This window comes from Chaetodon trifascialis, chromosome 9 (assembly GCF_039877785.1).
Source record: "Chaetodon trifascialis isolate fChaTrf1 chromosome 9, fChaTrf1.hap1, whole genome shotgun sequence".
Taxonomy (NCBI): domain Eukaryota; kingdom Metazoa; phylum Chordata; class Actinopteri; order Chaetodontiformes; family Chaetodontidae; genus Chaetodon; species Chaetodon trifascialis.
In genome coordinates this window covers 6,201,784-6,221,404 of record NC_092064.1, presented here as the reverse complement: position 1 = coordinate 6,221,404, position 19,621 = coordinate 6,201,784, and the positions used below count along the sequence as shown (strand labels likewise).

The 19,621-nt window shown below is 41.6% G+C and overlaps 1 protein-coding gene across 1 annotated transcript in view; it reads left to right on the top strand.

Moving 5' to 3' along the window:
* The first annotated feature begins 468 nt into the window (after positions 1–468).
* Positions 469–19,621, top strand: part of LOC139336913 (solute carrier family 12 member 9) — a 63,397-nt gene continuing 44,244 nt past the window's right edge. The window contains exons 1-6 of the mRNA XM_070971223.1: positions 469–974; positions 3,805–3,939; positions 6,425–6,562; positions 7,154–7,474; positions 8,179–8,286; positions 8,367–8,478. Coding sequence (XP_070827324.1) covers positions 755–974; positions 3,805–3,939; positions 6,425–6,562; positions 7,154–7,474; positions 8,179–8,286; positions 8,367–8,478 — 1,034 coding nt within the window. The 5' untranslated portion in view covers positions 469–754. The remainder of the gene's footprint in view (positions 975–3,804; positions 3,940–6,424; positions 6,563–7,153; positions 7,475–8,178; positions 8,287–8,366; positions 8,479–19,621) is intronic.

The window sequence follows — 19,621 nt, the reverse complement described above, 5'->3', positions numbered from 1 at the left end:
TAAGTGTAAGTCTAAGTCTTTTCTAGAGATTTTCAGATTGATCTGTTGTAGTAGAAGATCTATTTATATGTATATACTCACTCACACAGACACAGACACAGACACAGACACACACACACACACACACACACACACACACGCACACACACACACACACACACACACACACACACACACACACACACACACACACACACACACACACACACACACACACATTATGACACGAACAACTTTTTCTTTTTTTTTTTTTTTTTTAACTTTTTTCTGTTTGCTTTTACTACAACTGATTTCCGTTTTGCCTTGCAATTTTTTTAAGCTTTTATACTGAAAGCAATGGCCGGAAGTTGTTCCTGTCATTCAGGGGGTTTCACGTTCGTACATCACATGATATTCTATTCAGTCGTTTTACTAAGAAATTATCCTGAGCTACAGTGTTTTCGCTTGTGTGGATTTTTAACTGTTTTCTCCACTACGTGTAAGGACTGCTCATTTGGATGTGCAGGTTTACTACGCTGATTTAAACTATTTTTGTTGATAGCGAAAGTACTTATTTTCTACTCTGCTATGTAGCTACTAGTTCCCTAGCTGTCGTCAATCAGGACGCGTCACTGACTTCCCAGAAAAACATTGGAAACGTTCATTAACATCTGGGAGACGGGCGGCGGAGCAGTCAGCTGCAGTGACAGCTCTCTCTGCCATTATTCACAGCACTCTATGAAGTTGTGAAGCTTGCGCCCAGGCAGGTTTCACTATGACAGAGCGGACTCCTCTTCTCCACTACCGCCTCTCCACCAGCGTCAATGAATCCGAGCTGCAGCCACCTCCGACCGGGCAGGCCCTGGAGCAGCACCCGGGCAGCCCGAGGCAGAGGTCTGCCCATCAACGGCAACCAAAGAAACTGTCCATCTTCTTCGGGGTGGTGATCCCTACCTTGCTGTCAATGTTCAGCGTGGTAGTTTTTCTCAGAATAGGTGAGTGCTGATGATGTGAATAACGGAGGTACGCCAACACAAAGATAAACCAAACCCCATTCAAAATTCTTACATTTTAAGGTTCCCCCGCTTGTCACTAAAGGCACATAGTATATAACATTACTTTGAGCTTTTTAGGAGCCCCTGGTGAATCCGGTATGCAAGCCAGTCAAATACGATTGAGTAATACCAACTTTAATGCACTCAATCCTCTGTCTGAATTACAATGTAGGGGTCTTGTGAACATAGTGAACCCATTCAATAAGTTGATTTTATTGAAAGTAAATGTGTGCTTGATGAACTGATATGAAGAATCCATTAAAAGCTTTTACTCCTTTCAATTTCTCTCAATCATTTCCTACTGGTTATGAAGGAGATTTATGCTTACAGGTAGTCATCTTAGGTTTGGTACACACCTACTCTCAAAACCACGGTTATGTATCAGTTTTGGCTCTCTGTCAACCCTGTGGTACCTGTGTGTTAACTAGTCTTGGTAACTTTGATTCCATTTGATTTGTTTGAGCTTAAATCGACAGTTATATGCAAAGTGAGTGTATGGATTCATATTATGTTCATAAATTCAGCTCCAAATCTCACCTGTATCCTGAAAGGAGGATGAATTCCCCCATTCAGCCGGAGAGCGTCTCCTTCCTTATGTACATTTCTTGGGTAAGAATAAAATGTTTGACCTCCCCCCCCTTTTTTTTTTTAGTTTTGAACGTTATGCATAACCGAATTTCTTTTGAAATCTCTTCACGAGAAATTTGTTCCAAATGTAACCAAAATTTGTTTGCAGTAAAAATGTCCCCTTTTTGAAATTGCTGGACCTTTTTCTTGAGGTTCATGTAACAATTTTACCAGTCCAACTGGTTCCTCTCTGGCATGGAGGCATGAGCTTCTGGCAGGTTAGTTGTACCATTCCTCAAAGCATCATCATCAGTATGAAAGTGTAGCTTCCTGGTTTCTATCTGTTGTTTTGGTAACATGAGGCCCACTTCATTTAAAGGAAGCATTTCTGTTTTTTATTTCGAGTACTGCGTAAGTTTTGGGCTAAAACAGCTGAAATAAGTAAATTGAACTGAAACCATGTCAAAGTGCTGATTTCATGTGAAAAAGTGCAAGTATGAAACTGATAATCAATGTCATGCAAAAGTTGAACTTTTCTACTGTCACAGTGTGTAAAAGAGGCCGCAGACTGCAGATCGTCCCTCATGTCTCTGCTCTGCCTTAATGAGTGTTTTTCCTCCCTCTTCCATTTCCAAGTTGTTTTCTAACTCTCTCTCATTTTGCCCCCTCCCCTACCCCCACGGTCTCATGAGATGTCAGCTGCTGTGCAGTGAACACACATAGTGTATACTCACACACACACACACACAGACACACATGCACATGCACATACTCACATGAACACACATAGTAGCTGTCTGTTGAGCACTTCACACTACTATTCTTACACTGTAGCATGTTGGTCTGCACAGGAACTAACCGTGGTTTCATGGTGGATATGAAACTACTGAACATTTACCAGCTGTGAAAGCCTCTCCATACATGTGGATGAGGAGATGTTGCTGGCTATGGTTTTAAAATCAAACATGGCCTCACATATCCCAGTAAGTCAAGTTCTGTTTTCATGGTGTTTAAAATCAAAGCATCGTGTCCGAATTTGCTTAAAACTACCATCGAGCTAAAAAATCTTCATATGTATTTGAACATTTTCCAGGAGATTTTGCTTCTGATGCTTTGCGATCACGTGACATCCAGATAAAAACAGCCCTGAAAGCAGCAGCATTATGCTGTTCGTCACAGTCCCTGATTGCATATAAATATATACAAACGTCACAGTAGTAGAAAGGAGGGATGATGTGGAAAATGTGTCCAACATGGTCTAAAATGCCACTCATATCTGCTCCCGCACTTTGATTGGATGTGCATGACTTTGTTTATGAAGATGAGAGATTTTAGTTATTTTAATCAACTGGCATCTGGACTAGTTTTGCCACATAACGTGTATGCAAACTCTGTATAAAAGAGCTGAACGTAACAAAGTCTGCACTCAGTAAACCACTGAATGTTTTAAGTGAATGAGTGAATGATTTCAGACAAATTATCCTGATTAAAATAAACTTGTAACCGGGCGAACTGCTGAGCCTTCAACTTTAAGCAGCACCACAAACTACAGCCTCTAAAATGATGCAAAGTGGAATGATGTCATGAACCTTTTCATGTTGTTCAGGCAGAGTCAGACAGACTTTGTATCTTATCAACCTAACATCAGACATTTCCAAAACATCCAAGCTGCCTCTGCTGGTCTCTCCCAACTGATGTCGGAGCTCTGTTAAATAATTAGGAGTTAAGACCAAGTCTGAAAACTTCATGCCTGACACTTCCAGGCTGCTTTCACAAACCCTGATTCCTTTTTGTCGTCTTTGTTAAACTATTTTTTCTGCGGCACATAATTAGAACCACAGGCTCCAGTGTTGTGAAGGCACGGAAGGGAAACTGGGAATCACTTTCAACATGTGATCCCAGTTTCACTTTGAGACAACATGGACTGTTGTGAAGAGTCATTTTGTGCAATGGTCACTTTCATTTTGCTTTCTTTACAACATTTTCAGAAATGAATTAATCATAAAGCGCAGTTCTTCCTCTTTTATGGTCCTCATGCCACACTGAGTGCTCACATCCCCTGTGGGTGTGGGCTCTTCCTGGCATCATTTAACTTCCCTCTGCGACCACACTGACGATACTGCCAGGGCCAAAGTTCTGCTTTCGAGCAGCTGACCAGGTGCTCGCTGTTTGGTCTCATTGTGTGTCTGTTTTCTCTAACTAGGCTTCGTGGTGGGACAGTCCGGACTGTACCAAGCTATTGCCATGTTTCTGGTGGCCTACTTCATTATCTCCATGACTGTGCTGTCAGTCTGTGCCATCTCCACCAATGGAGCCCTGGATGCCGGGGGAGCCTATTGTATCCTTTTCACACATGCACCATCGTGACATTTGCATGTGACAGTCAGCGTAGTATCAGTAACATTGTCAGTGACCAAAATATCAAGAACACGCACTTGTCGTACCCCTTTGCTATACTAAATATATACAAGCTGTCCTCATTTTAGCATTGTGTTAGTGAATATCTGCAGCTTTGTCTGTGACACTGAATGGAGGGTTATATGTCTATTAACGGCACCATAGCACACTGTTTGCTGCTTTAGACAGAGGCCAGTGTGCTTTGTTTTCCAGGAAGTTGTAAGTGATCTGAGAACAGGCGATCTTCATCATTTGAAGTTGAAACACATGCATTAACATGTACAGTACACGTGCACAGTAAACAGCTTTGTCCTCTTGGCATTCAGTTGTGGCAGACGTGACCTCCTGTAGATGATTTATATAGAAGTAATACATTAAACATCCTCTCCATTATCTGCAGTCAGTAGTGCTGTCTCCCAACAATTATCATTTGCCCATCTGTCATGTTTTAATTGTGGCATTGGCTCAGAAATAGAGTTGGATGAAAGTAATCTATGTTCTTCTATCTACACACACTATTATAGTTCTTGGTTGGACTGTTTTGAGTGTGTTTGAACTTTCCTTGATCATACCCTTTACCCTCAGCAATAACAGCTGGGTTTATCATTGACAATGCTGAAGTATTAGAATGACCTATCTCTGACCATCTTTGTGCATTTTTTCATGCCAGCCTGCCTTAACAAAGACTAAAAGGGACTTTTTGGTTCAAAAGAAATCCCTCGATGGCAAGGCTGAATAAAGTTCAGTAATATTATGGGATCATTTGAGTCACACTGCTGTAACTGCTCTTTAAATGACAGGGTCGAACACTTCAATACTACCATGTCATCTGCTTTAAATGCTTTTGCTCCTCTAAAGGTTAAAAAGAAGTCAACAGAATCTCCCCATAGTTAAACAATAGCAGTGTTAATGAGGGGAAGAGAATCTGTTGAGTAGCTGCTAGAAAATGGAGGAAAAGGAAGCCATGACTGTCTATAACAAAGCCATGACTGTCTGTGACAAAGCCATGACTGTCTGTGACAAAGCCATGACTGTCTATAACAAACATACATCTGGCAAGAAAGGATTACTTCTCTAAGATTATGATAGAGAATGCTGGGAACTCTGGGATATTATTCTCCACTATTGACCAGCTGCTCAGCACTGTCCCCACCAGTCCACAGCTCTCTGCATCAAATTGTGAGGGTATTGCATCGTTCTTCAATATCAAAATGAGCTCAATCAGAGACAGAATTAATGCTGAGGTGAACACAGATCAAGCAATCAAACCTTTATTTGTCCCCAATGGGGCAATTGCTGTGCAGCACTGGGAGCAACACATAAGTACACATCAGTCACTCATAATCAGAAATACATAAATGGAATAAGAATACTCAATCGGTATGGATAAAATAGTGAAATAATATAAAATAGTAAAATAATGAGCTCAATAAACCCTGTGAAAAAGATGTAACCATGAGAAAATTCATCTGCAAGACTGTCACTGAGTCCAACTCATCCACCTCATGTGCTGACCCTGTTCCTACAGCATTTTAAAGCAGGTGTTTGACAGATTAGAAATACATCTCTGCAAACAGGCATCTTCCCCGTTGTGTTTAAAACAGCTCCTATAAAACCATTATTAAAGAAACTCAGCCTAGATGGTAATGCACTCACTAACTATACACTGATATCCAACCTTCCATTCATCAGTAAGATACTGGAAAATATAGTTTCAGTGCAAATTAAATTCTCTCAGAAAATAACATTCTGGAGGAATTTCAGTCAGGCTTTAGAACACACCACAGCACTGAAACTGATCTAACTACAGTAACCAGCAACCTCAAACTAAAGGTCTAAGCTCTTCTCTTAGATCTAGTCTTGGAGATCATGCATCTGAGAAACATCATATATTTTGGGGTTGCACAAGGCAGCTGCCTCGGCCCATTACTGTTCTCATTATACATGCTGCCACTGGGTGATGTCATTAGAGAGCACAATATGTTTCCATAGTTACGCAGATGACACACAACCGTACATCTGTGCTGAACCAAATGATGCTGCAGCTATAGACTCCATCACCAACTGTCTCTTGGCAATAAATAAGTGGATGAAAAATTAAATGATGCCCCTGTTTCCAGTTTTTGTGCTAAACTCAGCTGACTGTCTCTGGCTGTAGATGTATTCCCCAACATATCAAAATATTCCTTAGACTTTTTTTCTCACCCAAACACCATGAGCTACACTCTTGGGATGTACACCACCTCTCTTTTACCCAAACCGATTTCTAATCTTAACTAGAATCGGATCCCTTGTAAAGGAGACAGCCATTGCCCTCATGCTCTTCAATACTGACTGGATTTTACAAGAACAGAAATACAAAAACACACACACCTCTTTCACATTGTATCCAATGAACAAGTGCACTTTGCCTTAACTTCACTCAGACATGATAAGCCGAGCGCTGGGACCAGAATTTGGTGGCAGTATTGGCATCATGTTCTTCCTGGCCAATGTGTGCGGCAGCGCTCTGTATGTGCTGGGCCTGGTTGAAGCCATTGTGGCCACTTTTGGAGTGCCAGAAGGTTAGTTCAATTCTGGAAAAGTGTCAGCATTCCTCATTGTTTTAGTTTACAAACACAATTTTGTATCTGTTTAACTTACCACATATAACACACATTATAACAGAGACACAACATTGACAATTAACACAGCTTGGATTGATCCCTCCACCAACCTAAAACATCAGTCTGATTATAACTCATGTCATTAGCTCTCTGAATTACTTATTGTAGGTCATTTAGAGAGCATTATGTTTCTTCAATCCATCATTATATCTGACTGCTCATCCTTTCTGAAGAAATGCTGACAAGATCTGAGGTGTGAACGAGTAGAACTGAATGAATATAAAGTAGGAAGTTTCTGCACCGTAGCATAAAGCTCAGGCAGTGTCCCCTGAGTAAATAAGGCTTAAAAAATGGGGTGTTTGGTGTTGCGGGACAGTTACACTGAAGGTGCTGACATTATTGTTTATTCCTCTGAAAAGTTGTTTGTAGCTTCTGTGCTGGAACATGATTGTCTTGAACACATTCTGTCAATCATTTCTAAACATTAACAGATATTCCCCCTCATCTCTCCCCTCCTCACCCTCTGCCTCAACACCTTTACATCTCTAGATGGGACTCTGGCAGTTTCGTCCTACCAGGTCCTGCCATCGGGCTACTGGTGGTCTCTTCTTTATGCAACAGCCGTTGCCCTGCTGTGCCTGCTGGTGTGCCTGGTAGGAGCCCACATCTATGCCAAGGCTACCTTCCTCATCTTCGTGGTCGTCATGTTTGTCCTGGGCACCATCTTCATCAGCTTCTTTGCCGTACGCCCTCGGACCATTGTCCTTCCCCCTTTTGCCAACCCGTCAGCCAATGGAACGGGCCCCGTGTTTCCCACCACAGCCAACTTCACTGGTTTCAAGTTGGACACGCTGCTCGGGAACCTGCGGGGTAAGGTGCATGAGGCTGGGCCAGCAATGGTTCTCTCAGGATGTGCTCACACCTAGCCTGTTTGGGGATCCTTATTTGATCTTTGGTGTGTTTACTTCTTTTGTTCAGAGGACACACGTCTTCACTGATCTCTAATTATATGTTGCACATGCTCTCTGATTCTAAAGGTCCATGGAAAACCAACCAAGCACTCCACTCTGTTTGCAGGGATTTATGTTCAAGCACATGATTTCTAAGCTAACTGCTGTAACTCAGGCACGCAGTCAGGCACACGTGAGAGCTATTATACATTCAAGCTTTGAATAATCCAAGAATCTGACAAAATAGAGCACAAACACACACAGAGACACGTCAAAATATGATTTTACATGTAAATATGTCAAGAGAAAATCATGCGTTCATAATTTCAGACTCTCATGATGGTTTCTGAATGTGTGTTGTTCCATTTTAAGGAGTAAAAGGGCCCGAGTGGAGTGGCAGTGCAATTCTACCTCTCTTGTTATTTTTAGATCCAGCACTCTGTGATTGAGTAGATGCTGCTCTGTAAACAACAGAAAAGATGTGTGTGCCTTTCTCAAACGCTGTAAAACATGATGAGGTTTGGTGGCGAGCAGGTACAGAGGAGTGTCTGCCAACAAACCAAATTGAGCTTTTTGATGCTGACAAAAGCACAACTAAAGTGACTTATCTGTGGCCTCTTACAGCTGACTACACTGTGGATTACACAACAGGAACTACGATGACTTTTGCCACCGTTTTTGCTGTTATGTTTAATGGCTGCACCGGCATCATGGCTGGTTCCAACATGTCAGGTGGGTGAGTTCAGGCTGCGTGTGTGTGTGAGACCTGATTACTTTTATATGAACACTCAGTAAACCTGTCTGTCTACCAGGCGAATTGAAGAATCCAAGCTATTCCATCCCCCGCGGCACCATCACAGCTGTCATCTTCACCTTCATCATCTACAATCTGCTCTCCGTGCTGGTGGCCTGCTCCTGTGACCGGTCAGTCACACACACACTCCTGTATATGCACATACTTAGGCGATATGATTAGGGTATTTTGCACTTGTGTTGAACTCCAAGAACTTTCTGAGAAGCATTAATTTATGCTTTTTATCTTTCCTTCATTTTCATATAAGTGTCTTGGTCTTATACTACTTACTGTAATGCATTCAATTATATAATTTACATCTGCAAACAAGCAAAAAGCAGTAAAATGGCCCATAATTGAATATTACGCCACACAGATCCAAACAAAGTAATTAAACCTTGAGTTTGATAAGAGTACAAGTGTGGTGCTGTAGTAATAGATAGAGCAGATGAAATCCAATACTCAGTGAGTATCAGATAATGCAAACGCGGTTCATTTTCTGCTCCACCAAACAGAATTGGAGCATCAGGGGAGGCCAATTTCAAAACCATCTATTCCAAGTGAATGTTATCCAACACCAGGTGTCAGATAATCAATTTGAACAACTGCAGCGTGCCTGAAAGAAAGTGGACAAAATAATGGAAACGTATGACTGTGTGCGAGACTGACCAGTGTGGCTCCATTCAAAGCCCCTTTGTGATGCTGACGCTGATCATTGACAGCAATTTAGAGTGTCAGATCTGTTTTTTTTATTCTATTTGTTGTGTAGCAATTACCGTGTAATGCGGCTCAAATAGTCGTCTTTTTAAATGTTGGAGCAGTAGCAGCAATATAGAAGAAGATAAAGAGAGACTGGTCAGTCTACACTCAACAATGTTTCATGCTTGCAATCATTATTCATAAAGTTGCAGGAACTATATGTCCACTGCCACTGTCCACGACTTCCCTAGTGACTGATGAAAGATTAAAGATTAAACAGTGAATTAGAATGACCTACTCTAAATCTGCGACTGGCTGAGATTGCAGCATATTTTAATGCTTAAGCAGTTGTTCAGGCGATCTTGTGCAAGAATTTGAGAAAGGGCATCTGAGTAAAAGTGAGTTGGTGCTTATTATTATGTGCTTATGTGGATAATGGAATACACACAAATACATTTGTTAAGCACAGAATAGGTTATTATTTGTTTCTCAACAAACTATAATTTATGTATTTGCAGTTTTTTCTATGCTCTCAAGGTTCCGTTGTGTGGCCAGATCGAGACATGAGTTAAAGTTCAGAGGTGTGATGAGTAGCTGTGCTTGGGTTTCTGGATGGGACTTGAAGGATTTTGAAATCATATTCTTCCAGGTCGAAGGCTGGATTTTGGAATATAATTGATGAGAAGAAAGTGTCAGACATCGTCAGTGTCTTCAGTAGATCCATTAGAGAATCCATCACAACATGCCAACACTGCAGCATACAACATATTTGAGTGAGAGTTTTAAAACTACTTTCTGAAAAACAAGCACATATTTATTTATCCACTTATTATTGACTGTCTGTGGTCTTCCATAACCACCCACAGAGATTTATGTTCATTATTTATTTATTCATTTACTGCAACATGTCAGCATAACAGCATCTACCTTAGCGTTGGGCGATGATACGGTGATGAGGTATTTGAAAATAGCAGTTTCCATTTCATAGTACTTGTGTGTGTGCTACAGGCTGTTCAGCACCACAGGCAAACTGGTAAGTCTGTTACGTGGCTGTTTGAAGACTGAAAATGAAAATCTGTTTGTTTTTCTGGCCAAAAACTGAGAATAGGCAGTCCGACGTTTCAGCATTTGATGCCCATTTCCGCTCCTGCCAGTTATTATGTAGACAGTTTGTTGTCAATTTCCTTCCGTTTGGTGAGAGTTACTGCCACGTCCTTACACTATTCTTTATTTACCTCAGACTACCTGCAGTATTTGAACTCAACTTGAAGTTGGCGGCTCTCTCAAAGTCCTCCAATATGATGTGTAATCAGCTGGTAATCCCATATACTGCGGGAAATATATGGGGAAGGTTGAACAGTATCAAAAATTAGATACCGCCCAACCCTATTCTATCTTAAAAGCTACATATGAAAATGTCCAATGAAACTTTATAAATGCTCATGCAGTGTAATCCACAAGCCACAAGATATGGTGAAATATTCCTTTGATTGTTAGCATGCAGCTAATGAGTTATCAGGGACACAGGGATAACTTTGGTGTGTGTGTCTTTGCTCGTAGGGTTAGAGCAGAGAAGTCCTTGCCCTGATGTTGACTTGCTATTTGCTTCCTTCTCTTTATTGTCATCTCTCTCTCTCCATCAATCTCTTTCATTTCTGTCTTTTGCTGAGTGCCAGAGTTCAGTATTGATGTAACTCTAAAGCTGGTGTTGCCAATGTGCTAAACTGACATGACGGGCTATAAAAGAGCATCAAAGATCAATACTGCCATTATTTACCCTGCCGCACCGTCCTCTCTGCTGCCTCCTACCACGCACACACTCACTGATAAGAGCCAGAGTTTCCTAACACACTGTCTTCACCTCTGCAGTTCTCACACGTATTACTTGTACTTTATTGGTTGCTGTGTGATTCTATATGGTTTTCATCTGTTGTAGATATCTAAAGTAGTTTGCCTTGTAATAAAAAAGTGACTTATGCTGGGTATAGTTATGTGGTCATCAGTGAGGGCTAGAGGCAGTGTCATTGTATTGAAGAGGGACCAAGTCAGCACTGTGGGGCGGATAGAATAGTAATAAAAATCATGTTTTGGTCTGAAAGACATATCCACATATTGAGTCAGTTTAATGCCTGAACACTTCATGATGCAATTGAGAGTGTATGAAATCTAGTAAGTGAGCTAGCAGAGAGGTCAACACGTCTAAAAGTACTGCATCAATATTTGAAATAGATAACTAAATGAACAGATAAACAGTTGAACAATAGATGGCTGAAAGAAAGAGATAAGAATTTTGCTATATGTTACAGATTAATGGTTGGAATAGTTAAAATTATTCATCTTGGAATAGTAAGCTTAGCTAAAAAAGTGGATGAAATAGATTCCTAAAAGTAAATGGTTGAGATAGTCAGCTATTAGTTATGGATAAATTGTTAAAATAGATCGGGAAATAGCTAAATGCAATAGATTAATGGTTGAAATATTGATTAAAAAAGTAAACGCCACGGAAGATGTTTGGAATGTCCGACTCCTGCCAGTCCAAGTGGACGTAGTGCAAATGCAAACTTGACTAAACTGAACTACACATTGTATAATTCATAGTGTTAAATGGCATCCAGTTTAAACAGGAAGGAATGATCAGACAAAAAAGGCTGGGTACACTGACTTATGTATGTAGTGAAGGGCAAATGCATCTCCCCAGTAGATTTGGTCCTGTCAGCCTCCCAAGAGGTGCTTTTAAAGTCCATTGAGGTGAGGTATCACACAGCCACTGCAGTCCCGTCTCTAGCTGTGTGTGTGTGTGTGTGTGTGTGTGTGTGTGTGTGTGTGTGTGTGTGTTATGTTTCATGTTCGCAGTGGTCACAGTTTCCCCACAGAAAAAAATCAAATAGGAGCAGGTCAGTGGGGTCTGATCACAAGTGGTCACTGGAGACTCATTTGATTTCCTTTGTGAACTACAACCGCATCAAGACCCAATCTGAACACATTACATGTGTGTGAGCTGCATGTCTGGGCCCGTGCTTTTCCCAGTACATGAACATCTCCCTCAGCTTTATCGATGGATTTTTGTTTTGTTCCGCAACATTCTTACTGATATCGGCAGCTACATGTGACATCATATCATGTGCATCATGCGTGTGTGTGTGTCTGTGTGTGTGTGTGTGTGTGTGGGTGGGTGGGTGTGGGTGAGAAAGAGAGCTTATGCATCGGTGCATGTAATGCTTCTGTGGAAATCTGGTCATATGACGATGGCTTACTGTACACTGGAAATGGACAGGGTGGTAAAAGGGAACATAGTGGTGGGAAGAAAGTGAAACATCAAGTTCCTCAGAACTGTGCAGCCAGCCAGCCAGCTGTGTGATTCTGAAAGACAGAGGATGTAAACATGTGGTGTAAAATCCTATTTTATTGGTTTCTTGCCCGGGACTTCACTCCCTGTCTTATCTTCAGTATGCTCAGGGCCATTAGGTTTATTGAGGCTGGCCAGAATTGAACTGATATGAGTGTTATCTTGCAGGAGAAAATGTATAATCATTTCTCAGAAGCACTCGAAAATTGGCACTGATGGGGTATTTCCTTATTGTGCACTTGTTTCTGTCTGACTTTGTGATTTTTGGCTGGTTAATGTGAGACAAGAAGAAGAAAAGGTAGTCATTTTAAACTTGACCCAGCTATATTAATTAGGAAGATGGCGTCATATTTCTGTGTATGTTTCTCATTCTTGCTTTTAGAAACTTATGCAGAATTTTCTGTTTCGCATAAATGAATCTCACCATGTGATAAAATCTCATTGGCTGGAGTTTACTGCTTTCACTTCCCAGATTAACAGAGTGGTTGATTGTGCAATGTGGAAAATGGCACCAGACAATGTTTGACACCTTACTCAGAAGAGTGCACCCATTGACTGGCTGGCAACCACTATAGGGGATGATAAGTGGGCCAGTAGTGGCAATGACAGGCCTGACTACTGAACAATCTATTTTAATATCCAGCTTTCATTTTCTAATGGAGGACATAGGCGCATCTGTGCATTACCTGTTTCTAAGCAGCGTGCTGCAGCGTATTTCATCTTCTGGTTCCAGAAAAACATTTTCATTCCCCGCCGTTTCTGCTACATTAAGTCGGCTCACTCCCAGAGAAAACATTACCAACAATACCTAAAGTGCATTATCAAACTTATTGATTTTCTGTAAGGAAATTAGAGAAAGGCCAATATTTATCATGGCACAAGAATTTAAGTAACATCCATTTACCAAGTGCAAATCGTTCCAGAAACATCCATTGGAAGTACAAGAGCGCATACCTATTCAAAGAAAGCATTTTGTGAAAATTACCTTGAGATATTTGTATAGAAATACAGTCAGTATGAGCAGATTCTCTGATGAAAACTTAGGGGATCAGCAGGAGGAGAAACCAAAACCCTGCAGGGTGAAAACTCATCTTACATTTATCTCACACAACTACTTGTTCATGCCAACTCCAAATAACACACACTGACACAGCAGCGTGTGTCCGGCAGGCAGGAAGGCAGCAGGTTTCTTGTCATTAAATTATGCACAGAGGCAGACCAACCAAATTATCACGGATTAAAATATGACTGCTTCTATTAGAGTCACTTGTCATGTTATGGTGCCACCACACTACATATCAGGGGAAGCCCTCACCCCTGAGACGAGACGTGTCTGATTATTATGGGAAGGGGTAGGTAGGCATATATTTCTAACCCTAACCCTTACCTTTAACACCCCTTCTTTAGCATTTCTATTGTTTATAACCAACTAGAATATAGTTGTACGCACATATAAGGATTTTTTAAGGGCTTATTAGTATGTAAGTATGCCAGTGTTTATAACCTCCTCAAGCATCTGCTGGTGTATAAACAGATAAAAGTAAAACATAGCTGCAGCCATATTTAATTATGCACCATTCACACATGAACATAACCTTAGAGCATTTACTGTTTACACATCTACAAGTCATTCACAGGTGGGCTTAAGACCATTTTAAACTTGAGGTCCATTTAAGTTTCCTCAGTTGTCATGTGACATATAAGTACTGAGCATAATTAAATCTAATAATTTTTGGAAAATGACTCTGCAGTATCTTTATGTATAGATATCCTCACATCGTCCTACAAGTGCATCATACTGTGTTAGAAACAATTTCTGAATTGTTTACATGCAGCCTGTGTACGTTGCTGTAAATGGAAGGGTTCAAATAAACTGGAAGACTTAAAGGTTGTGGTGTTGTAGAGTCACTTTAGACGGCACTAATGCTGTCAAGGTTACAGCTTTCATTCCAACTGAGCCTTTCTGTGCTGCAGAATATCCAATTTAATAACAAGTTTTTTTTTTCTTGCAAGAAGGCAGTTCTATGATAAAAGCCAAAGGGAAATTCAGTGGCTGTTGTAGTTGTGTGACTTGGCCAGAGGGTGGCAGTCACGCACTCTTAGCCACCAGCCGTGCTGTTTTTTTAGGGGGGAGATTTAGAGTGACAAACTAACCTTTACATAAGTAAATTGCTACCCTCTGCAAATTGTAGTTCTGCATCATGGCTTTAAAAGGCAAAGCGGTTAAGATTGTATTTAAAAGTCAATGTCAGGCAGGTGGGAGAGAGGCCATTGAAAGTAATTGTATTGCACAGTAAGGGTACCTCTTTATAACTGCCTACCTGTGTCAGTGTGTGTACTGATCTCACAGCATCAGCCCTCACTCAGGTGTGGATGGGGGGTGGGAGGAACTGAACTATGACATGCCTCAGGAGCTACGACTCCATCCCTGTATGTGGAGTCCTCAGAGGTCATGGAAATCCTGGAGAATCATGGAATGGAGATTTTGTTTGGTGACTTCTCTCAGAGAGTCACAGAATTTCACAAATTTTTAAACACATTTTAGCTTCTATCACACATTTCAGTACGTTTTCTGAAGTATTCCAGCTAAGTAATGGAACTTCGTTCTGGAACGCTGTGGATTTTACACCCGTTCCACAGTGGGATTCCCGTGACTGTGAGATCGATTGTACAGATGCACTGTTTTTTTAACAGCTCCATGAGCACATTTTCTGCTTCGTGGCTGTTAGCGTAGCAAAGAAAATGAAGCTCATTTGGATGGAAAAGCCGTACAACTGGTTTCCAGGTCACTGTTAATAGAGCAGCCCCATATTTTGTCTGTTTTGAGATTATCTCCGATGATATGTCACTATGGTAAGAGGGCTGCAGCTGATGGCGATGAAGGCTGAGGGGATGTGAGATAGAGGGGAATCTATTAACCTCATGTGACCAGCTAGCCAACCATGACAGATTGCCCTGCCGCTACTTTATCAAGTTCTTTTGGTTGGTTGTGTGTGTGCGTGCGCGCGCTCCTCTGTAAATTAGGAACTTAAATCTACAGTTAAAGCAACATTGAGCATGATAACTCATTCTGTTGCTCTACAATTTTTTATCATTTTAGGACTGGTTTCATGAATATTAACCGACTGGTTTAGTGTGTGGCGTTGTCTCGGCTTGACTGACTTCTTTGTGTGTGTGTGCGTGTGTGTGTGTGCGCGTGTGAATGAGTGCATTAGTTGTGCACACGTGTTTCCACAGTGCGTGTGTGTGTGTGACCCGTGGGCTAATCCGCCTTGCGCTATGGAAGCTTTTGTATTAATAACTGACTTGATAATTATATTAATTTGAATCTGCTGGGCTTTCTTTTGTTGTGCTATCTCTGACATGCAGCCTTGTCAATGTGTGTGCAATCCGCACCCCCCGAAGAGCCTCCTTCTCTCATCTCACTTCTGCTGCCCCCCCCTCACCCCCTCACTCACACACACTTACCCATACCTACACACACATACGCACACACTGTATCTAATTTCTCTCACTTTTCCAGAAAGTCCCATCTTTCGTCACAGCACTTTATTTTTTTCTCTCCATCTTCCAAAAAACATTATGTATTTCTGCTCTGTCTCTTGTCACCCACACACTTTCTATTTCCATTTTTCTGTTTTCCTATTCTATATCCTCCGATTACCTTTCAATCACAAACTGCTGTTCAGATTTTTACTCTTCCAGCATCTTCTCCCCTGCTTTAGCCCCTTCCTGTCTGCGGGATCTTCTCCAGATATCTGAAGCTTTATCAATAACTGAAGGACCTTCACCTCATTTTCAATGTGAAAAGGGATAAAAGATTCTTGGCCATTGTTTCTGCTTTGCAGTAGTGAATGTCTTTGATTGGTGAATCACACAGCTACCATTTTTAATAGCAGTGATGAAGACACATATCAGCAGGAAGAGGAAGCGCAGTTCAAACAAAGTGAAACACAGGTAATAATCCCCAGACCCCAAAGGCATGCTAATGTGTTCTGGCTAATTTGTTACAGAATTTGTACTGCATAAGTACACTATCAACTAAAGCACATTGTGCAGTTTTATCTAACGCCGAGCCTTTGTCTTTATAGTGGGGCCCTGTGGGGTGGCAACTGGGGCCGACGCCCCACAACCAGACTGGTTGTGCACAACCACAAACCGGGCTTTTATGATGAGTTACACGCTGGAACTATTTCTTGTGAGTGCTTGATTGATCACCTACATTATGTGAACGGTCATATACACAGTGGAGAATACAGGAATTAAGGCGTGATGAAATTCAGACACTGTGTCTTTGTCAAATTAATGTTGGCTTTCTTGAAATCAATTTTTGGACATCACAGGAAAACATGGAAATGTAAAAATATGGAAATTTGCACATATTTTCAAAGCACCTGCAAACAGACTCCGATTGATATTGGTCTTCTTATTGAACTGTGCTGGAAAATGAAGAAGTATATTTCCCAAAATGTCAAACTCCTTTAAACCAGCCTTGTACAGTTGAACCTTAAAGAAACAGAAACAGAATCAGGCTTGCACAGTCACACTTCCTGTGTGCTCTTGATTTTTATGTAGTCCGTGAGCTTTGTAGCTCATCTCATTCTTGCTTTTTTGGTCAGGACCACACACACTGTCATCCCTCTCGGCCATCACTTCCCCGTTCTCAGGCCTTCTGCTCCTCCTTGTCCACACTGTAGCCATTGTAAGGCAAGTCCAGCATCTCTTCACCCCTCATCCTCACCCCTTCCTCTTTCTCCCCCTCTTATTCCTTTTTGTCTTGGCACTATCATCCCACAGCAGCATTTTTGGCTTGGCTTCCCTTTCTCCTGTCTCCGTCCTCTTCTTGTCTGTCATCCATCCATCCATCCATCCATCCATCCATCCATCCATCCATCCATCCATCCATCCATCCATCCACACAGCTGTCTTCCCTCCTTTTGTTATTCATCCCTATCTCTACACTGCAGAGATTTAACTCTTAAACTGTCTCCCCCTCTCTCTCTTTTTTCTCACTGCTTGCCCCTTTGTTTTTTTTTATGGTGGTGGTGGTGGTGGGGGGGGGGTTACAATGGTGACAGTACAGGCCAAGTCTTCGACAGCATGTCCAGCCTGAATTAAAAGCTGCTTGGACTGGAGGAAATGATGTAGGGATGAAGAGCAATAGAGAGAAAGGGAGGATGTGAGACAGTGGTTTAGATACCAGGCTCTTTAATTGAGTTGTTAGGCACTTTAAGTAGTCCATGAAAGAGTATTCAACAGGTCGACTTCATTGTACTTCATTAAACATTTCCAACATTTCCAGTGCAGCTATTCACATGAAATCTAGACCAGACATTGGTATTAACTCAATAAAACTGCAGAGATAAAGAAATCGTAACATTCCACTTCATAAAAAAAGTGCAATAAAGTGGAATGACACGGGAAAAAAGTATTGGCAATGGCTCTGGTTACCAATGGATTTCTAAACTCCTAAATGTTGTTATAAGACTAGTGGAGCCATTATCCACAATTGGAAGGAACATCAATCATCTGACCATGCACAGGAGCTCCTGGCAAGATTTCCAACTGGGCCTTCAGACAGGTCACAAGAAGAGCAGCCCAAGAGCCAGGGGCCAGTCCAAAAAGAGCTCCAGATGGACCTGGAAGCAGCAGGTACAGTCGTTGCAGAGAAGATAATAGGCAACACTCCACCGCCACTGTCTCCATGCACGATCGCCCCAAAGTCAATTTCTGAAGAAGAGACATGTTGCTGCACAGCAGTTGCAGGAGCCTGTAGATGATTATGAGAATGTAGTGTGGACAGACTTTTTGGCAATAATACAGCGTGTCATGTTTGGGGGAGAAATGGCTCTGCATATGACCCTAAAAATACCATACCGCCGTAATTTTGGAGTGAAAGCATCATGGTGTGGGCTGCTCTCTTCTCACGGCACTGGCAGAATCCAAATTCTCAAAGGGAGACGAATGGAGCCATGAACCAGGAAATTCTTAACAAGAATCTGTTGCCAACAACGAGGGCGATGACAGTGACACGGAGCTGGACCTTCCAGCAGGACAAGGACACTGTCAGTGTGTTCAAGAGGAAGGAAATAAAGGTTTTTGAATGGCCCAGTCAATCACCAGACATGAACCCGATGGAACATTTGTGGGAGGAACTGAAGATCCTGATTCACCAGTAGAAAGAGTTTGAGAGAGGGCCATGTTTACCACTTTGTCACATCCCCTGTTCTCAGTCAGTTAGTGTTTGAGAACTTAGGACACAAATTGAAGTTTTGAAAGCGAAATTCTTTCTTATAGAAGCCACACATGTAACATGAGCAGGATGTGATTTGGCATTGTCTTCCTGGAATATGCAGGGACATCCCTGAAGAAGACATCGCCTGGATGGCAGCAGATGTTGCTTTTAAACCTTTCAGCATTCGTGGTGCTTTCACAGATGTGCGAGTTACCCATGCCATGGGCATGAACACGCCTTCAAACCAGCACAGATGCTGGCTTTTGAACTTTGCACTGGTAACAGTCTGGATGGTTCTTTTCCACTTGAGCCATGTTTTCCAAAAGCAATTTTAAATGTGGACTCATCAGACTACAACACACTTTTCCACTTTGTGTCAGTCCATCTGATGAGCTCGGGCCCAGAGAAGACAGCAGCGTGTCTGGATGTTGTTGATATATGTTTTTCTTTACATGGTAGAGTCTTAATTTGCATCTGTAGATGCAGCAATATAATCCTTTATACAATCAGGCCAGTTGTCAATGCAGCGTTCTGACAGATTGAAGGCCACAGCCGTCCAATGTTGATTTTTGGCCTTGCCCCTTACCTGCAGAGATTTCTCTGGATTCTTTAAATCTTTTGACAATATTCTTGATTGTACATGGTCAAATCCCTAAAATCCTGGCAATTATGTGTTGAGAAACATTGTTCTGAAACTATTGGACTTTTTACACACTCAGTTTTTCTGAGTGGTGTACCTCGTCCCTTTCTTGCTTGTGAACAACTGAGCCTTTCCAGGATGCCCCTTTCATACCCAATCATGATCCTATCACCTGTTACCAATCAACCTGTTTACCTGTGGAATGTCTCAAACAGGTGTTTTTGCAGCATTCCACAACTTTCTTGCCCCTGGAACACATGGGCATCAAATTTAGAATCAGTGTGTATTTACAAAAAACAATAAAGTTTATTAGCCTATACATTGAATATCGTGTCTTTGTGACATATTCAATGA